Below are 26,348 nucleotides of genomic sequence, written 5' to 3' on the forward strand. Positions count from 1 at the left end.
TTTCAACACCCACCCGTACATCTCTCTATCCTTCATCTAGGCAAGCAAGAGGCCTTCTGTTAGTTGGAAGGTCACATTTCAACCAGACAATAAGGAACATAGGGAACAGCCTTATACAGTGGTACCTCAGATTACATACAATTCAGGTTACATACGCTTCAGGTTACAGACTCCACTAACCCAGAAATATTACCGCAGGTTAAGTAAGAACTTTGCTTCAGGATGAGAACAGAAATCGTGCTGCGGCGGTGCAGCAGCAGCAGGAGGCCCCATTAGCTAAAGTGGTGCTTCAGGTTAAGCACAGTTTCAGGTTAAGAACAGACCTCCAGAACGAATTAAGTTCTTAATCCAAGGTACCACTGTACAGTGTCAGACCATTGTTCCACCTCTCTGGCAAGGGCTCTCAGGTTTCAGATAAGGCACATTCCCAGGCCTACCTGAAGTGGCTGGGAATTGAACACAGGACCTTCTGAATGCAAAGCAGATGCTCTATCACTGAGCTACAGACTTTCCCTAGGGAGGGCATAGAGTAGGGCGGGGCCTATGAGGGGTGTGGCCTGGGAAGGGCCCAGGGGTCAGATAGATCTGAAGGGGCATATTTGACCCTAAGCCTCTGCTTCTCCACTCAGCCCCTGCCCTTAACCTAAAGCACACCTACTATATCTGAAACAGTGTATCTGAAGAAGTGTGCATGCACACGAAAGCTCATACCAAGAACTGACTTAGTTGGTCTTTAAGGTGCTACTGGAAGGAATTTGTTTTGTTTTGACTATGGCAGACCAACACGGCTACCTATCTGTAACTGAAACAGAATATGTTTACAAGGTCAGATGGCACGACTTGGGCTTTCCTCTCTGTGGCCTAAGCCTTAGCATTAGGGAGGTTTAAATGAATTACTGGGTGGCGTAGTGGTTAGACAGACTAGGTCAGACAGACTAGGACCTTGAAGATGAGAATTCAAATCCCAACACAGCTATGAAACTCATTTAGGCCAGTCACTGTCTCTGAGCCTAACCTACCTCACAGGGTTGTTGTGATGATAAAAAGTAGAGGTGGAAGAACTATGTATGTCACCTTGAGTTCCTTGGAGGAAAGGTAGGATAGAAATGTAATAAAACAAAACAAACAAAATTGTCTTAAAACTTGTTTTCAGGGGGCCCCTGCTGCTGCAAGTGAGATAACAGAGAGCCTAGTATTCATGTAGGCTTCAAACCCAGCATTATCTCATTTTTAAAAATTCACAACTGTAAGAAGAGATAGGACAAAAAGAAAGAAAAAAGCTATTGAAAGCTTTATAGGTTTTAAACGGTCTCCACTAAATAGTTGTCCCAGTGAAAGCTTCTTTTCATCTTACCTCTATTTAAGAATATAATTCAAGGCAACAATCCTCAGACTGTTTACGAAGAGTCAAGTGTCGCTAGTCAAAAGCAAATTACACGGTTGCTATCCTGGGAGAGAGTTCTCTCTGTCTCTCTTTTAACCCAGGGGTGGGTAGCTATATTCTCTCAAGGCCCTTCCCCACTAAAAGCAATATATATTTAATTTACACAGCCATGAGGAACAGAAACTTATTTTTGATTCTAAAATAAAATCTGGCATTGAGTGGATTCTCTCCTGAAAGAATCATGTCAAGGCTGATCTTGTGTATGAAAATGCCGGCTTAGAAGGGAATACACATAAACTTGCAGTGGATAAACTGATTAGGGGTTAACTGAATTTACTCTGGTAAAAAGTGGTGGCTATTTTGTGTGTGTGTAAATTGTAAATTGACTTGTAAATTGACTCCGATCAGATGCCATGCGGAATGCTCTTTAGCCCTTACACCATTTATTCTCACCGGCCATAACAATCTGATTGACTTTACTCGGATTGTGGGGAGGAGAATGAGCGGGTGCAGGGAATAAATGGACTGGAAAGACGAAGATGCTGCAAGATTCCAGGGAGCTGATTTTGGCTGAAACACACCTTTCTTTGAGCAGGAACGAGGTCCTGCCTTGGGGAGAGAAAATAGGCTGCTCCGTTTGCACTGGGAGAATCTGGGCCACTGAATGAACTTGCAGCATTTCTTTCTTTCTCTTTCTTTCGTTCCCCCAACGTTTTTTTGTTTTGTTTTGTTTTGTTTTGTTCAAGCATCCACTGTGTTTCTTTCCCCACAGCATAATGGAGCTGGCCCTGTATACAGGCATTCATGCTGGTTTGAATGTAATGTTGAACCTTCTCAGTGCTGGAGCGGTTTGATGGTTTGAATGGAGCTCCCTGGTGGGACATTGCTAGGCGCAACTGTGCCTCTTTGGACGCCTGTTGTTCCTTAACATTCATGCCTCATTATGGGGCAACCTGTTCAAGCCAAGAGAGAGCCAGTCCTGAGCCAAAGCCTTCCCTCGGGGGCGTTGGCAGTTCAGAGAGAGAGAGAGAGAGAAGGAGGGAGGGAGGGAGAGATTGAGGGAGAGGGCTAAGGAGGAGGGGGGGGGGTTAAAAATCTCTTTTGGTCGCTGGGCAAAAGTGGTTTCCCTCTTTTAACTGGTCTTTCCAGCGGCCCAGTTGAAGTGTCTCAAAAGGGACTAGTGGAATGTTTTGACTCTCAACATTGTCTCGGAATAAAGCTAGAAGCATGTAATTAATGTGTCCTTTTAATAAGGGACAATAAAGCCGTTCAAGCTATTTAATTTCATTTAATTTTCCATCCCATTTGCTTCCAAGGCTCCTTTTACCCATTTATTTTTTTTAAAACCCAGCCTTTCATGGCGTGGCTTGCTTCAGTGGGCACGTTAGATCGATTTCAGCCTGCCTTTTTAGGGATTGGGGGGAAAGGAGATAGACAAAAATCAAAGCAAACGTGTCTCATTCCCTTTTTGGGGGAGGGGGGGGGGGAGAGAGACCATTTATTGTAACTAAAAGAAGCTTCCAGGCAACTGAGCCACAGGAACGGAACAAAATAAATATAATATAATATAATATAATATAATATAATATAATATAATATAATATAATATAATATAATATAATATAATATAATATAATATAATATAATATAATATAATATAATATAATATAATATAATAAAAATTAAAATAAAATAAAGCCAACGTGCGGGGCCGCTGCTATCCTTTCCAGGGGTCGGGAGACGAGGTATAACTTGGATGTACATGCGGATATAGAAAGAAATATTTTTTTCTCGCAACCGACCAGCTGTGGGTTGCTTCTTTCCGTCGGAGGCTTCGCGTGGCGCTCGCGACTCCAGCCGGCCGTGGCGAGGCTGCCCCACTAGAGCAGAAGGGAGCTTCTACCTTTCCCCTTTGACGCCTCCGACCGGTGCCCTGGCGGCCGGCGGGCGGGTCAGGAAGGGTATATTTCAACCGGTTGTCACCCCGAAGCCGGCAGGCCAGAGGTTAGACGGACTAGTCCTTGGCTTGAATTTATTGCTCTCCGCTTTTTGTTTCGCCCTTTGCTTCCTATTCAGGATGCGGACCGCAGGGGTCATCTTCAGTCTTCGGTCCCGGCCACCGCCCCCCTCAGAAGCCTCTGCAACAGCCCAAACGATCCCTTCTCGAGAAAGCACCGATCCAATTCCACCTGACCCAGGAAAGAAAGGATTTCTGAACTCGGGTCGGTACAAAGGCCGTCTTTAGTCAGGTTCCCCCAATCCACAGCTCTCCCCTCATCCAACATCACCGTTTGTCGTTCCCAAACTCATACTTGCTAGAAAAAGTATATATATTCGATTTGAAATTGGTGGGGCGGGGTGGGGAGGGATTCTTAGGCCTTCCAGTCTGCAGCATCGGCGACTTGCGTAAGTGACACATCTCGAGCCAGATGCTACGATCGCAAGCGCGCTTACCTGGGAGTAAGCCCCATTGAATTCAATCGGATCGCCTTCTAACTGGTCGTATATAGAATTGCGCTGGAAGCACAAACACATTTACTAGGGAGAAAGATCCATGCGACAACGTGGAACTTACTACCGAGTCAACATGAATGGGCTTGTACTCTGTGAAAGACACTTTTGATAGCCCATAACATCTGAGACTCTTAATCTCAGGGTCGTGAGCTGGAGCCCTAGGTTGGGCAAAATATTCCTGCTCTGTAGGGAGCTGGACTAGATGGTCCTCATGGTCCCCTCCAACTCTACAATTCTATGATTTCCGAAAACTGGATTTGTCAGTACTTAAGTCCTATTAAACCCAGGGCGAGTGACATGGATTTTGGGTCGTAAAGCAGTCCAGTTCTTCCTTGGAAGCATCTCCATCCCAGAAGGACAGCCGTGTCATTCCCGGGGCATGAAGGAATCTTGTAGCTGCACCTTCCAACACATCACGCAATGTTATTCTGACATAATTTTTAGCGTCCAGTTCCTGAAATGCCTTTAGGTTTTCCAGCCCACTAAATGCAAGTCAAACAGGGGTGGATAACTTGTGCCTCGCCAGATGTTGCTGGACACCGACTCCTATGCCTTGGAAAGCATTAGGATTTACTTCATTCACTAGGGTCTACTTCAATGTTAATTTATTGGTGCCAGACCAATTTCCTCTTCTGGTCATTTGCTCCGACTTCATTGAGATATCTAGGTAGCTGTTGGCGGAGCAACCTGATCCCGTGGGCGTTTCCTCAGAAGCAAGCCCAAATGAGCTCAATGGAGCTTGCTTCCAAGTGAGCACCGATAGGATTGTGGCTGTCGTGTGTGCATTCAACCCCACATTTTAGAGCAGGGATGGGGAACCTGTGGCCCTCCAGATGTTGGGTTCTGACATCCACTAGCCACAGCCTGCAGAGCCAACGACCAGGGGTGATGGGGCATTGTAGTCCAGCAATATCTGAAGGGCTACAGATAGCCAACCGGGACTACAACTTCCATACACCCCCGACTGCTGACCATGCTGTCTGGGGATGATGAGGGCTGGAATCCATTGGTAGCGTTAGTTACCCTTGGTGTAGAGGCACAGCATCCATAGGAAAATCCCTGGGGATCTTTTACTAGGGTTCTCACCACATTGCATGAAAGGAAGTATTCTTGAAATTCAGATATAAACCTAAGCAGAACTCAACTCTTCCTTATACGGCCCCCGAAGTTGCACCTCTACACCATTTGGCTAGGAGTAAGCTCCATTAAACTTAATGGGGCTTACTTCTGAGTCAGGGTATAGGATTGTGTTGTAAATTACTTACACTTCACAAAGCCTCTGTGAGTTTCTACAAGGAAACCTTTATTGATTTTTACCTTGGGCAAACTACCATGCGTTTCTGTTACGTAAATGCTTAGGAAATATTTCTGATGTAAATATAGGACAAACGAGTGGATTTGCATGAAAGTCAGCTTCAGCTTCCGAGTGCTAGGCGGAGATGAATGAAACCTACGGAGCTGAATAGAACCTGCACAAATGAAGTGTCACGTTAATGTTTTCATTAACTGCAGAGAGATAGAGCCAGGCTTAGACAGCAGTTCGGAGCACACTTCCTAGCAAGGAGTAGGACTCGTCGAACTCAGTGTAACTGACTTCTAGGTAAACATGCAGAGGATCGCGCTGTTAAAGTTGTCCGATCCATAAAGAGTTTCAGGAAGCAGCAGAACATGAGCTGATTTAAATTCTGGTCGGGTGACATTCTGCTGAAATCAATAGATAGTTGAAGGTTATCCCTATTTACACGGAAGTATATTCCACTGAATTCATTTGGCTTACTCCCAAGTAAGCGTGCACAGGATTACCGTCCGACAACCCAGGCGGTAGGCCGAAATGAGTTCGACTGAGCTGAATAAATTCGACTTACTCCCGAATAAATAGGTTTAGGGCTGTAGACTTAATTGTGTGTAAGGCCATCAGAGTACGATCCAGTCATGTTTTAGGTCCCAATGATTTCGAGGGGGTGGAGGAGGAGAGGGGCATAAATAAATGCATGTTTTTAATGCTGTAATGGAAACCAATGTGCTGTAAAAGTGCTGTGTCTCTTCCTTTGCATTTAAAGGGAATAATGCCCTGATCAAAATGCTACTTGAAAGTAAGTTCCATTCATTTCATTTGGACCTACCTTCCAGTGAATGTGTAACCACCAGCCTGCAAGGCGTCATTGCTTTATCAAATGTGTTGTACTTAGGCTGTATTGAGCTTGACTCCAAATAGCGAAAGTGACAGAGGATCTGCTTTTCATCTAGAAGGTCCCAGGTTCAGCCCCTAGCATCTCAAGGTAGGGCTAGGAGAGCAGTAGAAAATACCACAACTGTTCCAAGACATGTTGGCACCTGAGACAAACTACAAAATGACACTTTCCATCCCCGCCAGGGAAGGAGAGAGTGAAGAACCTACATCAGGGACAAGGGGAGGCGGGACTTAAAATCTAAATAGGGATCTGCTGCCCCTGTGGATCCTGCCACCCGAAGTGGTCTCCTCACCTTGCCTCATGGGTGGGCCGGCCCTGGAAAATACCGAACTAGATGGGCTAATGATCTGAATCAATTCGTATGCTCCGGCTTCATCATCTGACTGTGGATTTGGTACAGTCTATCCAAGGCCTCGGATGTAGATCTCTGTGTCTGTTTGTTGTGGTGCTTAAAGCAACGTGCATCTCGCTACAAACTGTGCGAGTGGGCTAGGTGACAGTCTGCAAATTTACCGCTTGTGTGGGAAAATAAAACTCTTTGGAATCTATTCCCATTACTAAAGAAGCGTGGAAGAAACTAGTAAGTAGCAAATTAATGATCCAGTCTGTAACCCTATAAGAATACTTAACTGGGCAGACAATGGACCCCACTTCTTTAGAAGCATGTGTAGGGTTGCCTTCCAAGGCTACAACATTATGCTCATAGATATGGGGAGTAAGGCCCCATTGGATTTAATGGGACTGCATCGAAGTAAATTTGCACAGAAACAGACCACACACCTTCCGTTCCCCTTATGAAAACTTTAAGGGAAGGCAGTAAACTCTGGCCCCTCCAGCCTAAACACTCGAGGAAGTGCGTTCCATTTATTTCGGTGGGCTAAGACTTTGCTGGAACTTTGCAATCATTTCCCCGCTCTGGGTTTTAAGTTATCGGCTTTTGTCATTTTCTTGAATCGATTCTTGTTACTGGAGGACCAATTCCTGGTCAGTTATGAAGTCTCATGATTCTTGCTCACACTTACACATTTTGTTAATGTCAGTGGGTCTCTGCATAGCTTGAGCAAAAGATTCTCTTTCCCCCCAATGCAGAAACTGGTGAAATAGTACGATCACCACGTGCATTCTGCCACCCTGTTTGTGATGGCCTCATCCTGACTCGAAAGCTATCGCCTCTCATTTCAACATGACTTTCCTCTAAGAAACTAAATCTAGCAAGCCAGCACCCCCTCCCCCATAGTAGCCCTGCGACTCAATCCGCCGCAGAGGTAATCCCCTTTATTTAGTGGGCCCCAGCTAGTGTGTGCATAGGATTGCAGCTGTAGCCGTATTTATATCAAATCCAATCTCAATGATGTTCAAAGTATCTCCTTGCAGATAAGTATTTTACGAGTTTTGGCTTATTTCTTCCGTCCATCCTCTCTGCCTTTCCTCTGGGATGTTTTATCTTCACCCAGTGAATAAATATGGACACGAACAAGTACGTATTCGGATTATTTCGTCACCACTCCTCATCATTCCCTCTCTCTTCTGGATTTCTTAAATAAATTCTTGTCCGTCTTTGGAAATCTCATAGAGCACATGGGTTGCGTTTTGTTCTAGGCCTGTTGGAATGTGAGTGCTACTTTTCTATTGAAAGTTTTTTAAAAAAGAACCGGACCACAACAATCTTTGTAGCTTAGCGACCTATATCGGGGTCGGAGAATGGATCCAGGGATTGAAAAACGGATCCGTTCCGCGAGACTCCTGCATGAACTTCCCCTGTGTATTGTTTTGTGCGCTCGTGCGCCTTTTTCGCCCAATACAAGGCGCTTCCTTCGATAAGCCAAATAAAACTATTTCTAGAGAACTTCCAAACGCGAAGCTTGGTGCTTTCAACTCAGAGCGAGGATTTCTCTGTTTTACGCAGTTAAAAGCAGGAGAAAAATGAGAGTTGAGGAACCAAGCCGTTGTTGCAAAGGGATTTCTGGGCTCCAACCAACCCACTGAATTGGTAATATGGCAGCGTCCCCGTCCCCCCTCTTTTTTAAAGTGTAGGTATTTTCTGGTGTTTTCCCATCAAGTACCTGCCCAATTTCTGTATGGCACACGCCAGGAATCAATAGAAGTTAACAAGTCCTCCAAACATCCCCCCCTAATCTCTTTGTTTAATCGTCTTTACAATCCAGCCCAAGGAAAGAGAATTAAAAATCTTTGAAGTCTCCTGGCTGACAAAAGGCTCAGCCAAGTAGACTTAAAACACTCCCTTCTTTTCCAAAACTGGTTTGTCGGGGAACAATCGAAGGAAGTAAAATTTATGGAGAAATTATACAGTGGATTTGTCACTTAAAATATCGTAACTGTCTCGGGGACAATCCCCCATGCTGAGGATTAATGGTCCCTCCAGACCTTTGATTCACCAGCGCCTTTTCTTTGCCCTTGACAAATTGGATTTTTAGGAATGGGAAGGTCGCCGGGGCCATTGTTGGCTGCCCCATTCAAAAAAGCCCTTGATTATGCGTTGGGGTGGGTGGGGAGAGAGAGAGAGAGGTTGGTGGATGGGGCGGGTGGGGGTGGGTTAGGGAAAATCTCCATGTGACCCTCTCGGGTGGGACTCGGCAGCTGCTGCAAGAGCCACACTCTCTCATCGCCCCAACCCGGCGCCCTGGAGCACCGGCGGGCCGAGGGGAGAGCCCTCGTGTGGCAATTGAAAAGGCGGCGCGCACCGTCGGCCGCGTCACTTTGCGGGCGGAGATAACGCCGGTGCGGCTCAGCCCTCCTCGCTGCCTGCCTCTGCCTCTCTCCCTCTTTCTGCCTCCCTCTCTCCCTTCTGTCACTCGAAGAGAGTCCTGGGCGCCTTTCCCGATCGCCGCGTCTGTAACCCGGAGGCAGCGATGCAAAGCAGCCGGGGTCCGCCGGCGCTCAGCGTTACCGCGGAGAGCTGCATCCCGGCTGGCCTGCGCCTGGGTCCGGTGTCCGGCACCTTCAAACTGGGCAAGTACTTGTCCGATCGCAGGGAGCCGGGACCCAAGAAAAAGGTATTGCTCCCGCACCTTGGCGGAAAGCACTGTGGAGGGAGGGTGGGGGAAAGAGGCGAAGTGTCCGAGGGGCTGGCGCGCATCCTTGCGAGGGAATGTTTCCGCAGCAAAGTTATTTCTCTGTCCTCCTCCTCCGTTCATAAACGGGTTTGGGTGTCCACACGAAGCATCTCTGCTCTTCGGATCTTCACGAAGCCAAGAGGCTGCGGGGATGGGCAACCGCCTCTCTTTCAGAGCTCTTCCTGGCCTTTCGGGGGAGATCTCTGACTTTAGATGACTTATTTGCGGGGATGTGGGGGACTGTGTTGAACCCTGCTGGATTGGACGTAGATGGGGAGGGGGAAGCTGGAAAAAGGAGACAGCGGCGGGTCAACAGACTTACTGGTGCCCCCGCACCCCGAATTCTAGGAAATCAAATCCGGGTAAATCAAGGTAAATAGTTTGCTCCGGCTGATCCTCCACCCTGATACCAGAGTGGTGGATACGAAATCGGATATATATTCACAACACGAAATAAAATAATAATGAATGAATTAACTGGTAGCTCGACCCCTGTTGCCTGCGATGCCAGTTTCTTTTATTGAATGTACTATGTTTACCTTCTGTTTCAAGGTTCTTTTTTAACCTTAAAGTGGAAGAGGCAAAATAACAGTTAAGTGAAACGAAATCTAAAGGTTCCTAACGCCACCAGGTGAGATTTGCCTCTCATGCAGGATAAAACAACCGCAGAAAAACCTCGCCCGAAACAAAAGCGGCCTGCAGTTGAGATTTCAAGAAGGGTGGCTGGATGGTGGAAGTTTGTGGGAGCGAAATCCACAGTCTTGCGGCTCCTTAAAGACTTGCGGATTTATTGTGACTTAAGCTTTCCTGGACTAGAGTCCGTCTCATCACCTGCTTGAAGGTGACAGATGCACACACGCGCACAAGAGCGCGTCGATGTTTGTTTGTTTAGGGAATGCTGGGGCCTTAAGGCCATGAAGTGCAAGGTAGGCAATTGTAAGCTTTCCCCACAGGCATCTGTGCAGAACCCAAATGAATGCAAATATAAGAGATGAAAACAGTCCTCCCACAGACCCCATGTCTGGAATGATCCAATTTATGAAGCACCCTTTTAACGCCGAAATTCTCGCGGGCTCGCCACAGTCACCGTCATTGTTGTTTTGTTTTGCTTTTAAAGAGGATTTCAGTCCATAAGAAACATTGACCAAGTAAAAGAGGATCGGAGCAATCGAGCTGATTTCCCAGCTGGCTCCAAATGTTGATCACTGCTTTGGAGTGCTTTACAGAGAAGTCTCCAAAAGGAACCCCAAATAAGAAAGATTTGTTTGTGTGTATGGATTGCAGCCTTCGAGCATCCCCTCGGATGAGCTTAGCAGAAGGCAACGTTGTCTCCTTTCTTCCCCAAAGCGCAGAGGTTTGTCGTACGTTCCGCTCGGATTCTGAATGCCCTTTAATTGTTTTTAAACGCTCTGCCAGCCCCTTCAAATTTATTTCTCATCTGGCTCCGTTGGTTGCTCCCTTTAGGCTGCCTTTGTTACAGTGACTTTTATTGCCTGGTCATTCAAAGAGGTAGCCCCTCATTTGCTCGCTCTCTGTGTATGACCAAGCAGATTATGAAGGATGAGGCAAGACTCCGAGGCTCAACAGAGTTGCTCCTGTCCTCTTCCTCTTTTGCTCTCATCCTCTTTTTTTATTATTTCTGATTAGATTATTCGTTAATTAATTGCCCTACAGGGGCTGGGAGCCTTGAAACTAGGTGTAGCCATTTCCCCCGTCGAAGTAGGAAATTTAATAACTATGGTTCTTAAATATGTTCCCCTTCGTCTTTTCAGGCTGCAGCCCTATAGGTCAGGGAAAACGACAAGAAGCGGAAGAGAGTTTGAAGAAGGCTCTTTTCCCAACTAAGAGGGGTTGTTTAAAGAGTTTATATAGGGCGTATGGGGATCACTGACCTCAGGGCAACTTACGCACTTATCTCACTTGTCTCACTTCGGAATGACATGGCATCGAGTGGAGGTGTCCCTTTATTGGTAGCTGCAATTAAGGTAAAGGTAAAGGACCCCTGGACGGTTAGCGGTTATGGGATGCGGCGCTCATCTCGCTTTTCAGGGTAAGGGAGCCGGCATTTGTCCACAGACAGCTTTCCGGGTCATGTGGCCAGCATGACTAAATCACTATTGGCGCAACGGAACACCGTGACGGAAGCCAGAGCGCACGTAAACGCCATTTACCTTCCCGCTGCAGCGGTATCTATTTATCTACTTGCACTGTTATGCTTTTGAACTGCTAGATTGGCAGATGCTGGGACAGAGCAACAGGAGCTCAGGGATTCGAACAGCAGACCTTCAGATCAGCAAGCCCAAGAGGCTCAGAGGTTTAGACCACAGCGCCACCCGCTCCCTTGGTAGCTGCAATTACGGTACATGGCAGTGAAGCCGACACACGTGGATTCAAACCCGAAGGACAACCTGGTCCACAGCTCTGGCTAAGTCTAACAATCGACTGCTATCTAAGTTAATTGGCACATTGATCCTAAAGACTATATATATATGTAGCAGTCACATCGACCTAAACTCCCCAACTTCGACCCACCTGGATTTAAGAGGATTTAAATCTCCCCCAAGACAATAAAGCCGTGAGCCTAAACATACTTACTTAGAAGGACTTTTCAAATGAAATAAAGGAGAACCAAATGAAAGAGTGGAGTTACGGCTGCAATCCTATGAACGTCTACTTGGGAGTAAGAGCCCTTGAACGCAGTGAGGATTTGCTACCGAGTAAGCATGCACGTTCCAATTCCACAGAACCAGTCGCTTATAAAATAAGAAGGTGTCCGTCCTCAAACCGTTTGCTAGGAGACCTTTGCCTCGTTCCGGATTAGTGCAGCAATGGCTGCATTTGCTTAGCCCTGTAACTCGTCTCCTGGCTGCTGCCTCCGACTAGGATCGAGCTGCGCACTGGTTCACCTCTCTCTCTGTTGATTGTGGGATCCGCTTCTCATGGAAACGATCAAACACAGAGAGAAATTAGACAAATAAGTTATTTTAATAGGTTATGGTGTGGGGGGGACAGGGATGTAACATTAGCGGTCTTTTTGTCTGTGGAGCTGCTCAGTACCAGCGAATGTTGTTCTGGCTAAATAAAGCAAGGACCTTGAACTGACTGGCGGTATAAATGACAGCCTCTGCTGTCCTATGTTCCAGGTGCGGATGCTGAGAGGGGAACTGGTGGACGAAGCCGGGGGCTCTGCTGTGGAGTGGCTAGGGTTAATCCGGGCTGCCAGGCACTCGCAAGAACAGACCTTGGAAGCTATTGCAGATCTACCGGGCGGACAGGTACCTACAGCCTCCCTAACTCAGCTCTATGAGCCTTTCTGTCTCAGGGCTGGATAGATTGGCTTTGTTGTCTGGTCCCTTGACGGGCTCTTTCTGTTCTCCTAGATTTTCTACCGGGCGCTGCGAGACGTCCATCCGGGAGAGGAGCTGACCGTGTGGTATTCCAGCTCCTTGGCTCAGTGGTTTGATATCCCCACCACGGCTACTCCGACGCACGACGAGAAAGGTACGTACAGCACCCTGGCCAGCGACTTGCGCAAGGAGGAAGAGCCTCCCCACAGCGCTGCTCAACTAACTAGTTGAGAGTGAGAGTTTTGCTGTAAGCCCCGCTGAGTTCAATGGGATTTACCCACCAGTAAGTTTGGCATTTCAACCCCCAGATTCTTCTATTTGAACTTAAAGCGAGACGGAAGATATCAGCTGAGCCGCAGACCATCGAGTACTTAATACAGTTTAGGCGGAATGAACTTGAAAGTAAGCTCTGTTAAAGTCAACACTGGCTAATAAATTTGTGTGCGCGTGTCATTCAGTAGGTCGGTCTTATACCTTCTTCTAAACTCTAAAAACCAAACTCCAAATAAACTTGGCACAAACTTGAAAGTAAATCCCAGTGTAAACAGTGGTGGTTGTTTTTAAAAAGATCAAGCGAGCTGTTCGTTTGTGGTGCTGGATCTATATGAGACATGTTTGCAAATGCATGCTGCTCAGCTAGATCCTGTGCATGCTCACTCGGAGAGAAGCCTCAATGAAGTTAATGGGGCTTACTCTCAAGTAAGTAAGATTGAGGGCTGATGTGCAAGAAGAACCCCAGTCATGCCAAGTACTTGGTGAAAGAAGTGGGGAAGGCTTAAATACGGCTGAACCAGGATTGTGGACTTGATTGCAATAAAAAGGCAGTATTGGACCACAGCTTAGAGCTAAGATAAAAGTAGCTTAAGTAGGTCAACAAAAATATTTACTCCAGATACCGTCTTCCCAATGCGGTTGACCTTTCATTGGAATAGTTCTTGAGCTACGAATTTAGACCGTGCTAGAAGGGAGTTTGGACCTTGTTCCTGCTCAGCCTTTTCCTGCATGTGCACCGATTCCCTCTGCACCTTACCCAGTGGGCGCCCTGCCACACCGACATTCTTCTCCTTACAATACGACAGTTTTGGATTTTGCCCCTGCCAGTGCTAAAAGAGGCTCGCTGGTTCTAAAGGCCTAGGATGGCTTTCCTTCTGCTTTTGTGCTTTGCCTTGCATCTGCCTTGCATCTCCCTCTCCGGCTTTTCTCGTAACCTCCGGATCCCGTTCTTATTCGAAGTGACGGTATAGTCCATTTAAAGCGGGAAAGTATGCGCGCTGACATACGTGAGGACACCTCCAGCGCTGTTCCGAATTCTTGGGAATTCTTGAAGGGACTACAAAAGAAACAAATGCCACTAGATCTTCTCAGAGTTCTAAGTGCTAGAGGAGAACTCGACCCGCCAGATTTCTTTCCCCAACCCGCCCAATCATAGTTATGGAGCTATAGTTTATACAGTGGTACCTCGGGTTACATACGCTTCAGGTTACATACGCTTCAGGTTACAGACTCCGCTAACCCTTCTTCAGGATGAGAACAGAAATCGTGCTCCGGCGGCGCAGCGGCAGCAGGAGGCCCCATTAGCTAAAGTGGTGCTTCAGGTTAAGAACAGTTTCAGGTTAAGAACGGACCTCCGGAACGAATTAAGTACTTAACCCGAGGTACCACTGTATTTTGAAATGGATTTTTGTTCCATCTACTTTTTTTTTTAAGAATAGTGTTTTCAGTCAATCCATTCGTTCTCCTTTTCACTCTGGTAATGAGCGGCCACAGCTTCTTGTCCAAGTTAACGCTTTGTGTACTCTTGCTATATATATCCGGTGGCGGGAAGGACTTTGGTTTAAGACTCGTTGATTCTGAGGCAGGGAAGTGCATGGAGCTACTCGGCCTCTCGGATTCAGTGACTTGTGGATCCGTAATGCCGGTGGGCCTTTATCTGTAGATTAGTGAGCTTTAGGAGATAATATGTTAAAACAAAGAGGAAACTTAATCCTGTTAAAATACAGAGGCTGTACGGATTCAGCAGCATTTCTTGGTGATGGAACCTATCACGAGATTCTGGCTGCAGTCCTGATCACGCTTTTATCTTTTCAGCAACGTCCCAGGAACGCGATGGGACGTGTTTAGAATTGCACAGCGAATTAATGAAACTGGAGTGTTAGCTGTTAAGTCATCAAACAGCCATTCCGAAAGGCTTCAGCTAGAACTGGTGTCCATTGATTCTGGTGGAGGTTATTTCCACCACAGAGTGCAAGTTCTACACCATTGACTTAGATTTAAAACAGCTCGGCGCAATCCGAGGCAGTATAACTGGGACCAAACCCAAGAGGTTTAGCAGAATAAATGGGTCAAGGAGAAGAGCTGCGTAAAATCCAATTTTCAGTTACAGTGGTGCCTCGGGTTACATACGCTTCAGGTTACATACTTCAGGTTACAGACTCTGCTAACCTAGAAATAGTGCTTCAGGTTAAGAACTTTGCTTCAGGATGAGAACAGAAATCGGGCTCTGGCGGCACAGCAGCAGCAGGAGGCCCCATTAGCTAAAGTGGTGCTTCAGGTTAAGAGCAGTTTCAGGTTAAGAACAGACGTCCGGAACAAATTAAGTACTTAACCCGAGGTACCACTGTATATGGATTGGCCCACATAGCCCTAACAGACTTTAACTTGCACTCAGGCCCAACCCATGCATGTTTAATCAGAAGTAAACCCCACTGTGTTTAAAAGGATTGTGGACTTTGCAGGTTTGGGTTTGCAGAATACTTAGATGAATAATTTTGTAGATCCTGCACATGCTTGGGAGGAAGCCCTTTGAACTCAGAGCAGCTGCTTCTGAGTTGCAATGTATAGGATTGGGCTGTGTGGTGAGAGGGAATGAAACTTGTCATTCCAAGGACCCTTCTTCAAAAGTGCAAGTAATATAAATGTAAAAGGCAGCTACAGGGGACCGTTTAACATAACCATGTATGTTATTGCTTTCTGCACCTATGTGTGGTATAATCCTCCTTACTACATGAGAAGGGTGAAAAAGAGAAAGTCAATTGTTTTAAATCCAAGTACTTCAGGGAAAGTGAATTTAGGAGCAAGCCAAAAACACTAGAGGAAGAAATAGGACCCCACCCTACTCCAATACTAGCAGACAGGAATTACTGAAACAGAAAAAAATAGTTACAATGTAGGAGAAATGCAAGAAAACTCCTAATGCAAGAAAAAGTTATCAATGAATGATCTGATTGCCCATTTCACATCACAAATATGTATAAGAGGCTTTATATCCCAGACAAATGGTAAGATCTACTGGTCTCAATGGGAAATTTATAAATCTCCTGCAAAAGATCACAGATGGTGCACAGAAAGGAGAACTTTTGCCTCACAGGCATTAATATCTATAGCTAGGATGATGATTATAGTTGCAATGATTCGTCGCTTACTACAAAAAGTCTCAAAGTGGCCTACAATTATAAAAGCATGCATAATGCATTAAAATACATCAAAAAGATAAAAGAATATTAATTGACTAAAAGTATCATCCTGGAATAACACAAGAAGGCCAAATCTTACCCCAACATGCAAGATGAACACCAGTACTGGCTAGGCTGTCATTGGCCTTTGACTTATTAAACAATCTATGGCCTTTTTAACTATGGGGGTGTTATTGTTTTTGTTTGTTGTTATGGCATATATTTGTGTGTTTTTATATTGTAAACCGCCCTGTGAACCTTGGATTAAGGGCAGTATATATATATATATATATATATCTCCATATGACCCCAGTTAAGAGCTAGGTACCTGGGTGAACATGCACATATTTGCCTGGAACCTAAAAGTTGATAATGATGGCACCAGAGAGTATTCAACAATCAGGGGGCCACCACTGGAAAGACTGTGAAGCTGCCTTATCAGACTATTTTTCCATCTAGACCCCTGGGTATAGGGTGGTATATAAATTCAAACAACAACAAAAACAACAACAACAATTGTTCAGTATTTTCTACCCCCAAAGAAAAAAAATAAGTAAACAAACCAGTTATGGTGGGCTGCAAACCTAAACACACAGGAGGAAGTACGCCTAATTGAACATCCTAGCTTAGGACTTACTTCTGAATAAACAGGCACAAGTTTGCACTCCATAGGAAGCTGCCTCATAATGAGTCAGACCATTGGTCCATCTGGTTCGGACTGGCTTCACTGTCAACACTGACTAGCAGCAACTATTCAGGGGTTCTACCTGCCCTACTTGGCTATGCTGGTGATTGAATTTGGAACCTTCTGCATGCAAAGTGGATGCTCTGCCATTGAGCTATAGCCTTTCCCTTTCCTCTGGTTTCTTGTACTGTACTGGACATCATTTTGAGACATTTTGAGACATGATGGTCCCATATTTTTATGATATGGTCATGTACTCTGACCATACTGCAACGACTTTTTAAAATACTTTTGTTAACTTATCACCCTGCAACATATATTAGCAGATACATTATCTAATAAGGTGTAAAGAGAATCAACGGGTCACATTTTGGCACTTTGTGTTCTGTTTTCCATGGCTTGAAATCAATAGGAGGCAAATTCACGGGCACATAATTTAGGGGTTCCAGTAGCACCTAAAGCTGTTTTAGAGTGAGTCCAATGATTGGTCTGCTTAGCACAATATTGTTTCCTCTTCTTGGCAAGTGTCTTCCCTAGCCCTGCCACCTGAGATCCTTTATCTCAGGCGTGGGAGGAGGGGGCATCTGTGGCCCACCAGATGTTGTTGAACTCCACTTCTCTCAACCCTATTCTGTAGTCCAACAAAGTTTGGAGATGCATGGGCTCTCACTATTCCTTCTTTAACTGGGAAAATCCGGGATTTAAGATGGGATTTGCTGTACGTGAAGGTGTTACTTTGACGCCCACTTTCCCAAAACTGTACACCTCTCGGAAGCATGTCTTTTCAATATAAAAACAACGATCACGAAGGGGACGAAGCCGTCTTTCCCATCTCCTTTCCCCGTCTCTGTGTTTAGAGTCCATAATAAATAAGAAAGTCCGTCGGATATTGGCCAGGTCTAAAATTAGCATCCCGTTACTGCTGTGGCCTGTGACCCTAACTAAATACGCTTAATCCCAAGTAAGTGTTATAGATTTCAAGTGACACAGACTTATTAAGGATTGGAAAACTTCTGCTAGTCAGCATTTTCTTTCCCAACACTGCATTTTAGCAATTTCTAAGCTTCTGGCAATTACTAAACCCTTCATACGAAATTATAATACATAAGGACTAACGCAATAGGAAGCAACTTGAACCACGACTTTTTGCGGGGAAGGATTTAGATATTAAAAGCCGATTCAGCGAGTCTCTAGTCAGAGATTCTTTCTTCCTGGATAATCTAAAATGTGTAGGGAACTGAAGTCTCGGCGAAATCAACACGATTTGCTTCTGGAGAGTTGCGAACTGCGCGAGACATTCAATAGGCGAACTTTTGTTCACCATCATCCCGTATCGCCTGCGTGCGCCTGCTGAATTCTTTTTGCAGCTGCTACAGGCACAGGAGCCCCTCTTGAAAAACAAACAAACAAACAAACAAACAAACAAACAAACAAACAAACAAACAAACAAAACCAGCCTTACTTAGTACTGCCGTGCCAAACCAATTCTTATGCTCAGCTTCTCCAGTTCCGCTAAAATTATTTTTAACTTTCTCGAGTAGACTTTCATTCAATCCTAAAACGGCAACACAAACCCTGAGACAAAAACAGTTGTCAAGCAAGTGGAACTGTAAAGAGGGTGGCACTTTTAGTTTCACAAAAGTGTTTGACTCGCTCCATTTAGTCATAGATTGAGTAAACGAGGCTCTTAGCAGCATAATGTGAATCGAGAATTGGGGGGGGGGAGGGGAGGGAGAGGAGGACAGAAGCCAGCAGTCTGGGTTTAGGGATCGTTAGTGTTTGCAAACAAAGATAATTGGAGAGCGCAGCCTTTGACGAGCTCGCCAGCCGGAGAAAGCTACTCAGTTAAGCTTGTTAACAGCGCCATCCTAACCATGCACGTTTATGCTGAGATGTAGGTTCCATAATCCAATGTGTTTAGGACTATAGACTTAAATTCGTAAAGTTTTATCGTGGCTTCCTATTCATTCTTTCCTTGCAACCGGGTTATCTGCCTTTCCAGTGTAAGGCCATAGGATGCTTGCAACTGCTTACACTCAGGCTGGGAGGGAGCTATCACTGAACAGAAAGACTTTAGTTTTCTCTGCAGTTAATGAACAGTTCCACGCTGGTTGATTCTTGAACTTTTAAAAGACCCTTTGGCTTGCTTATTCCAGCAGGATCGAGACCTAGCGCCTGCTATGCCTTCTTGGGCATCCTTTCCTACACGCCAGTTTCGCGTTAACCAGCGACGGAATCCTATCGCTGGAATCCTATCGGCCAAGCACCACCACCGCCACTAAACACAGGAACCGTAGCCCATGGCTGTCTTTATTAAGCAGCCAGGGACATTCACAATTATTTCGCTGAGATGGCCAACTAATGCATAGATCACAAATCTTATTGACGTATAAACTTACAAGGTAACCCGGTGTGGTTGGACCCCAGGTGCCATTAGCCTCAGGATGCCCTAAGGTCAGAGAGCATGGAAGCTTAGTTCTTTTGAACCCATAAAAAAGGGAGGGAGGGAGGGAAGGAAGGAAGGAAGGAAGGAAGGAAGGAAGGAAGGGAAGGGAAGGGAAGGGAAGGGAAGGGAAGGAAGGAAGGAAGGAAGGAAGGAAGGAAGGAAGGAAAGAAAGAAAGAAAGAAAGAAAGTACATTGGCATCTGATTGGCCACTGCAAGAACAGGATGCAGGATTAGGCGGGCTTTTGCCCTGGTCCAGCAGGACTGCTCCTATGTTATTGAGAGTAATATATCTGTATCTAGGTGTGGCGTTTATTATATGTCTGTATTTCAACTTTTAGAACCATATGTAGAAGAAAGATGATCGAATATAGATTCCACAAGCTATACATTATCTTTCATTCTTTGCCTCAGCCAGGCTCTTCACTATCTGTCTTTCCCTCTAAGCGATTTGCTTGTTCACTATTTCATATTCCGGCCCACCCCCCAGAATCGAATTCCTGTGGGGCTTTTTGCACTCTTTTACGAGTCTCTATAGCTTTGAAGCGCTGGTCGCTTAAATTAACCCTTGCTGGTGAATCCTCCGGTGCAAAACCTCCGTGTTCTGCTGCAATGGCCCCACCGTCTCCACAAAGTATCGAAAGAAGGGGACGTGCGTATCGCAGGAGCACGAAGTCGCCCCGTCGGTTTGTTCCGCCTTAGGAAACGCCAAGCGTTTAAGGATCGGGGGCACAAAGGGCACTGTATTCTGAAAGGACCGATTACGTATGGCCCATACATATAGGATATTGTCTCGCCTGGTAATGGGAGGCTCATGATCATTAGATTGGCCTTTGTTTCCTTGCGTCAGCTCCCTGACATACGGCACCTATTCTGCAAACGTCAACAGATGGGCCGCCGGACACAGGCGTTAAGGCAACAGCTGCGCGCTTTTCATTCCACGTGGAGTCCAAAGGCAGCCCAGCCAGAGCGCATTTGTGGCCCTCTGCCTTTGCACTGCTTTTTACTCAACTCTCTACCTCCCTCCCCTCTCCTCTCTCAGTACTCAACAGAGAAAGGCACTAGCAGTTTAGGATTCATATCCCACAGCCATACATCTTTTTTTTTTTTTTAACTAATCTCAAACAACTCCTAGCTCGCTCGTTTTTTACAGTCACATTCTGAGATTGATTCCAGCCACACACGCATGTACTGTACTATGGAAAAATAGAGGGAAGTGCCTTCGACTGAATCAGACCCGATTGGTCTTTCTAGGTCTACACAAATTGGCAGCGGCTCTCCAGGTTTTAGACAAGGAGTCTCTCCCAGCCCTACTTCGACATGCCGGAGCTCAAACCTTGGGACATTCCGCACGCAAGGCAGGTGCTCTAACCACTGAGCCATGCGCTTCTATCCCTGCTTCCTTATATCTTACATTCATATATCACCTTTCTTTCCTCATTGAACCCAAGCAGTCTCCCTTCCAGCAATGTGCAGGCCCATACCAGATCAGCTTCAACAAGGTGTTGGCCTCAGGTGCCCTCGGAGCGCATCTTTGACACTCTGTGCAAATGGCATAACGAGCCCTTTCTATGTTACCCTAAGTGTGGGCTCCAAAGGCGAGTAGGGGATAGTCACAGCCGTCCACGGCTTTAATGGTAAGCACGCTTACTGAAAAGTAAATCCTTGTGCATAAACACTCATGTAAGAAGGCTGTTAATCCGATAAATTACTTATAATGACTTTTCTAATGCTACTCACACACTCGTATTAAATTCACAAGTCTATAGTAACTTGGACGCGAAAAGAGAAAAACAAGGGACTACAGACTGACTGACAGTGCAACACGCCTATTCAGAATTAAGTCTTGTTGAGTTTCGATAACTTCCTATAACTTTGGGATTGCCGCCTGAAGCAGGCGGATCCACATTTAAGTAATCGTCGGTTTTCCACGAAGGTAAAAGAATGAGAACTCCAAATCACAGTCTAGTTAAGACATGGAGTGTTTAAATATGAATGAAATGGGTTTAGTTCCGCTAACGTCTCCGCTGCTGAACTGGCTTAAATCCGAGTAAGTTGACTTTGCCAGACAATGAATCGGAATGCAGTTCTCAAATCATTCACCCTGGAAACTTCTCGTTGTAGGTGGCAACAGAATTCTCTGTAGTAAGTTAGCGCTGGGCTCCAAACTTAAGGTCAGTTCAAAGCCTGCAATTTTATGTTTGCAACCCTAATTCTCGCACTTGCCTAAGTCCATTTGAACCCAGTGACTTACTTCCAAGTCCACATGCACAGTTTTCACTGCAGGGAAAGGCTCTCGTTATTTATCAACCTCACTCCCTCCTAACGCGTTCCGAAAAGCCACCCACTATGGCTTCCTGTTCTTGAGACTATGCCTGGGTGTTTGGTAGGTGTTAGCTCTGATTTGATGTTCTAACCCTGAGAGGTTCCGATTAGTGGCCATCTTGTAACCACATTCCTTCCTGAGAGTTGACATGGCCTAGTGTTGGGCTTTTGATTCACAAATCTTTTCAGTTATTTATTTAAGTGGAGTCCTCTCAGCTTCGCGGAGTTGTGAACATAAACAAGATATGGGATGCAACGGATTAAGATCAATTGTTAATAGTTACGCAGGGTTCCACTACAATATCAGAGTACCCTGCATGCGGTCTTATGCCGAGTCAGACGTCGAAGTATTTTAAGTTCTTCTTTCTAGAACGTTAAAGCAAGCTCGTCTAAGCTTCCAAGTTTAAGGTGCAAAGCATGGTACTCTGCTGATCTCACGGGAGCAAGGAAAGATAGAGTTGCCAAATGTCCCCCTTTTCCAGGACAGCCCTCTTTTTCATGAGTAGGTAAAATGAGAGTCGTCATAACGATCCATAGGTAAAAGTAGAAATCGGCAATAGTGTCCCTTTTTTTGCTCTTCAAAACATGGCAACGCACATTATTAAATAACTAAACAATATATCCTCTCCTAGTGTCGAAATCCATTCTACAGACATTTCATCCATCTACCTTTATACTTATCTATGTGGACTTGTCTTGGCTGTCCAGGGCTTCAGACACGAGCATTTCCTTGGGATCCCATGGAATTGAACCTATAGGACCTTTTTGCACGTGAAGAGCGTGCTCTACCACTAAACCCTGAATCACCCCAGAATCTGGTTCTCTGTCTTGAATGTCAGCGCAGTAAAGCCAACTTCGCCGCTCCCACACATCTGAGAGCAAGTGCTTTGCACGCAGGAGGTTCCAGATTCGACCCCCAGCATCTCCAAGACACCTTAGAGAGCTGCTGCTGTCAGTCAATGTAGACAGCACTGACGTAGACGGACCAACAGTCTGACCTGGCGTAAAGCAACTTCCCAAGTGCAATAATGAAATGACTACCCAAGCACTACAGATCGCTATACCGACTTGGATAAATGCTAATAGGCATCTATCCGAACATGGTTGGCTGGAATGCACTGGAGAAGACCTCAGCAAAGCCTGAGAGAGATGCTTGCTATGTGACTGTGGCATGATGTAGCCCGCTTTCATCTCCGCATGTTTGGGAAGAAGGGTGGGGAGTTGATATGTGCATGAATGGACTTGATATGCCCCAATGCTGGTCTTTGCTAGAAGTATATGGATGAATTTTGGGGGGGGAAAAAGAAGAGTATTCTCCACATGGGTAGTTGGCAGTGCAGAACTGGCAAGTGGGTTGCCCAGGCAAGATAAAGCGACGAACAAATTCAATAAATTATAATAATATTATAATAGCTGTGAAGTATGAATGCCACACTACTTCACATTAAAAAACAAACAAACCGAGAGACATTATATGTATTCCAACAAAATCTGAACCAAATTCCACCTTCAATTCAAGTTGCCTCCACGCTGACCTAGCCTTCAAATGGGGTGGTGGTGGTGGTTAACAGGTGACTGAACTAGGCTCCCATCATCACAAAGCATTGAGGCTGACGGGAGTTGGACGTCTAGAAGGCCCGAGATTAGCAACCTCTGCTTCAAGCATTTCTCACTTTCAAAGTTGAACATATAATATCTCAGATCCAGGTTTCATATTCCCAGGCACCTGGTTCCAAATCTGTGAGAAGAGCTTAGTCGGGGTTTCTACGTGTTTGCCTAGTTAACGTCTCCCTGCTTTGCTTTCCCTCTGCTAGGCGAAGAGCGCTACATCTGCTGGTACTGCTGGCGGACCTTCAAGTACCCCAACAGCCTCAAGGCGCACGTCCACTTCCACTGCGTGCTGAACAACGGCCGCAGCTTCCTGGGCTCTCCGGAGCACGCCCGGCCTTCGGACCTGTTCAGCCTGTCGCTGAAGCCCGCGGCCGCGCCGGCGTCCTTAAGGACCCACTGCGCCGGCGGCTCCCGGGAGAGCATCAAGCGGGAATCCTCGGGCTCGCCGCCAGTGGCCAAGGCGGGCGGCGGCGGGGGGCGCAAGGCGGCGGCCAAAGAGGAGCAGGAGAGGGCCTTGGACATGAGCGTCAGCTCGACGGGACGGGGTCCGGGGCAGTTCCTGGGCCTGCTGGGAAGCGGCGGCGGCAGCAACGGGCTGTCCTTCTACCCCGGGGCGAGGTCCGCCTTCAAGCCCGCCGGCCTGGCCAAAGCGAACCAGGCGGACTCTTCTCCACCGGCCTCTTCGTTCCGGGAAGAGGGCAAGGCCAGCGGCTTCAGCAAGCTCTTGGGGAGCCTCAAGGCCGGCCGCTCCAGCGGCGAAGGCCCCCTGGGCGTGGGCAGCAGCCCCCACGGCCACGCGCAGCAGCAGCAGCAGCAGCACCACGCGCCCCAGCCTCACCACCACCACCACCACCACCACCACCATGCCAAGTGCCACGCGGCTACCGCGCCGCCTCCCTCAGCGGCGGCGGCGGCGGGCTTGGCTTATTCGGGGGGCGCCCGAGGCTTCCCGCTGCTCTCGCACTTCGAGGAGACGTCCGCCTTCAAGCATGTCGAGAGGGGTCTCCACGCCAGCCTGTCGCCGCCCGCCTCCGCCCGTTACCCGCCTCTCCCCAGCGGGCTCCATCTGGAGCGCTTCGCCGCCGCCCTGCCGCCCTTCGACGGGCTCAAGCCCTACTCCGCGTCGGCGGAGTGCAGCCTCCCGCCCTTCATGCCTTTCACCGTCTACAACGGCGAGCTACTCTACAGCGCCCCTTACTACCCGCTCAAGCTGCACTTTGGCAACCTCCTCAAGTACCCGGAGTCCGTGTCCTATTTCAACGGGGCTGCTGCGGCGGCGGCTGCAGCGGCTGCGGCGGCCGCGGGCCTGAACCCGTCGGAGCTGGGCTCCCTGGCCAGCATCGACCGCGAGATCGCCATGCACACGCAGCAGCTGTCGGAGATCGCGGCGGCCGAAAAAAGCCGCGGGCGCTTGGAGAGCTTGCAGCCCTCGGCGTCGTCGGGCCCGGCAGGCGGCAAGCCCAAGACGGGCCACTTGTGCCTGTATTGCGGCAAGCTGTACTCGCGCAAGTACGGCCTGAAGATCCACATGCGGACTCACACAGGCTACAAGCCGCTCAAGTGCAAGGTGTGCTTGCGCCCCTTCGGGGACCCCAGCAACCTCAACAAGCACATCCGCTTGCACGCCGAGGGCAACACGCCCTACCGCTGCGAGTTCTGCGGCAAAGTGCTGGTCCGGCGCCGGGACCTGGAGAGGCACGTCAAGTCCCGGCACCCGGGCCAGAGCTTGCCCAAGGGCGGCGCCGGCGGCGCGGAGGACAGGAACGGCGCCGACGCCGCCGGGTACGCGCGCCCGGAGCTGCAGGAGCCAAAGACTGACAACGAGAGCGACGTCGACGTCTGCTTCACGGACGATCAGAGCGACCAAGACACGGGCGGCAGCAGCAGCGGAGGCGGAGGCGGAGGCTGCCGGGCCAAGGAGCAGCAATAGGAAGCAGCCCGAGGGGGGGGCGGATAGGTAGGGGTGGGCTTGGGGAACGGCGCTGCCAAAGCTGCCGCCGCCGCCGCCGCCGCTTTCCTCTCCACCGGCTCTGCTGATTCACTCGCTCCTTGACTAAGAAAACGACCCCTAGAGTCTCCCTTCTTCCCCTAGGAACAGGACAGTTTTGCTTCAACACAACAGCGGCTCGTTTTAAGACATGCCCGCATAAGATTTCAAATCATTTCTGTCCTTTCCCTCGACCCCCTTCCAGCCCGCTGGGGCTGCTAAGCTGTACACCACGGGTAGCCAACGTGGCGCCCTCCACATGTTTTTGGACTACAGTTCCCAGCATCCTTCACCATTGGCCATGGCCCTGGGGCGGTAGAGCAGCATCTAGAGGGCGTCACGTTGGCTAGCCCAGCTATACACGCAGTGTAACCGGTATGTTCAGAAGTGCAGCGTAATTCCTACCGAGCGCAGTGACACTGACCTGCCCAGTGCGCATGTGTAAGAACGGCCTCCACCAATGTGAATTCCTTCAGGTACCTCGACGGGAATTTATGTCAAACAATAATCTTCTGAACAAAACAAATTCCTTCCAGTAGCACCTTAAAGACCAACTAAGTCAGTTCTTGGTATGAGCTTTCGTGTGCATGCACACTTCTTCAGATACACAGAATAATCTTCTGGTCTAGAATGATGCAGGGAATCTGAGTATTCTGTCAACTTGGGTAGGAAAGATACCTTGTCCTGGCTAAGTGGGAGATACAAAGAGCCATGCGCGGTCTTTGTTCACAGCAGAGGTAGTGTGTGGGAATGTTGGTCACACACAGGGGGAGGAGGCTCCAGAGAGAGGAAGTCCTCCCTGTCTAGAGCAACATTCCCCTGTGTGTCCACTCTAGGCAACAGGAAATGTTGTGTTTGACTGCTTCAGTGATGATACATCCCACAGGTAGATCCAAGATGACCTCTCTCCAACAGGTCTCAAAGATAAGTGAGCAGGTGACAGGAAGTGAGGAACTGCAACCTAAGATTATCAGTTTTAAGATCAAAGAAAAAGTCCGCGCAGAGATCAAAGGACGGAGGAACAGGTTAGGAATATCTGAGGTTCCCCACTCTAATCTGCCTTAACCCCATGCAAACACCTCTCAGAGTGCTACAAGCAGCAGCTCTTCCAACACATACAATGACCTCAAGGCTCGCTCCGGTCATTACCATTGTAATTCAACCTGATCCTAACCGTGTCTACTCAGAAGTAAGCTCTCCTGATTTCAACGGGACTTGCTTCTAAGGGAGGATGTGTAAGGCTGCAGTCTGAGTGGACATTGCTGTTGAACACTACCTCCGACTTAATCAATCTTCAGTGGAGGCAAATCCTGAACACTGACTTGATCATGAA

General features: G+C 47.5%; 1 protein-coding gene and 1 long non-coding RNA gene across 2 annotated transcripts in view; both read left to right on the forward strand.

Moving 5' to 3' along the window:
• Positions 1 to 26,348, forward strand: part of LOC309339476 — a 464,046-nt gene that overhangs the window by 423,591 nt on the left and 14,107 nt on the right. The window lies entirely within an intron of this gene.
• PRDM13 (PR/SET domain 13) lies at positions 8,851 to 24,958 on the forward strand (the record flags this gene model as incomplete). Its single annotated transcript, XM_081857042.1, has 4 exons — positions 8,851 to 9,104; positions 12,308 to 12,439; positions 12,545 to 12,665; positions 23,232 to 24,958. The coding sequence occupies exons 1-4, from the start codon at positions 8,961 to 8,963 to the stop codon at positions 24,956 to 24,958; spliced, it is 2,124 nt and encodes a 707-aa protein (XP_081713168.1). The 5' UTR covers positions 8,851 to 8,960.

The sequence above is a fragment of the Podarcis erhardii genome, assembly GCF_964252035.2.
Source record: "Podarcis erhardii genome assembly, chromosome: 3".
NCBI classification, from domain to species: domain Eukaryota; kingdom Metazoa; phylum Chordata; class Lepidosauria; order Squamata; family Lacertidae; genus Podarcis; species Podarcis erhardii.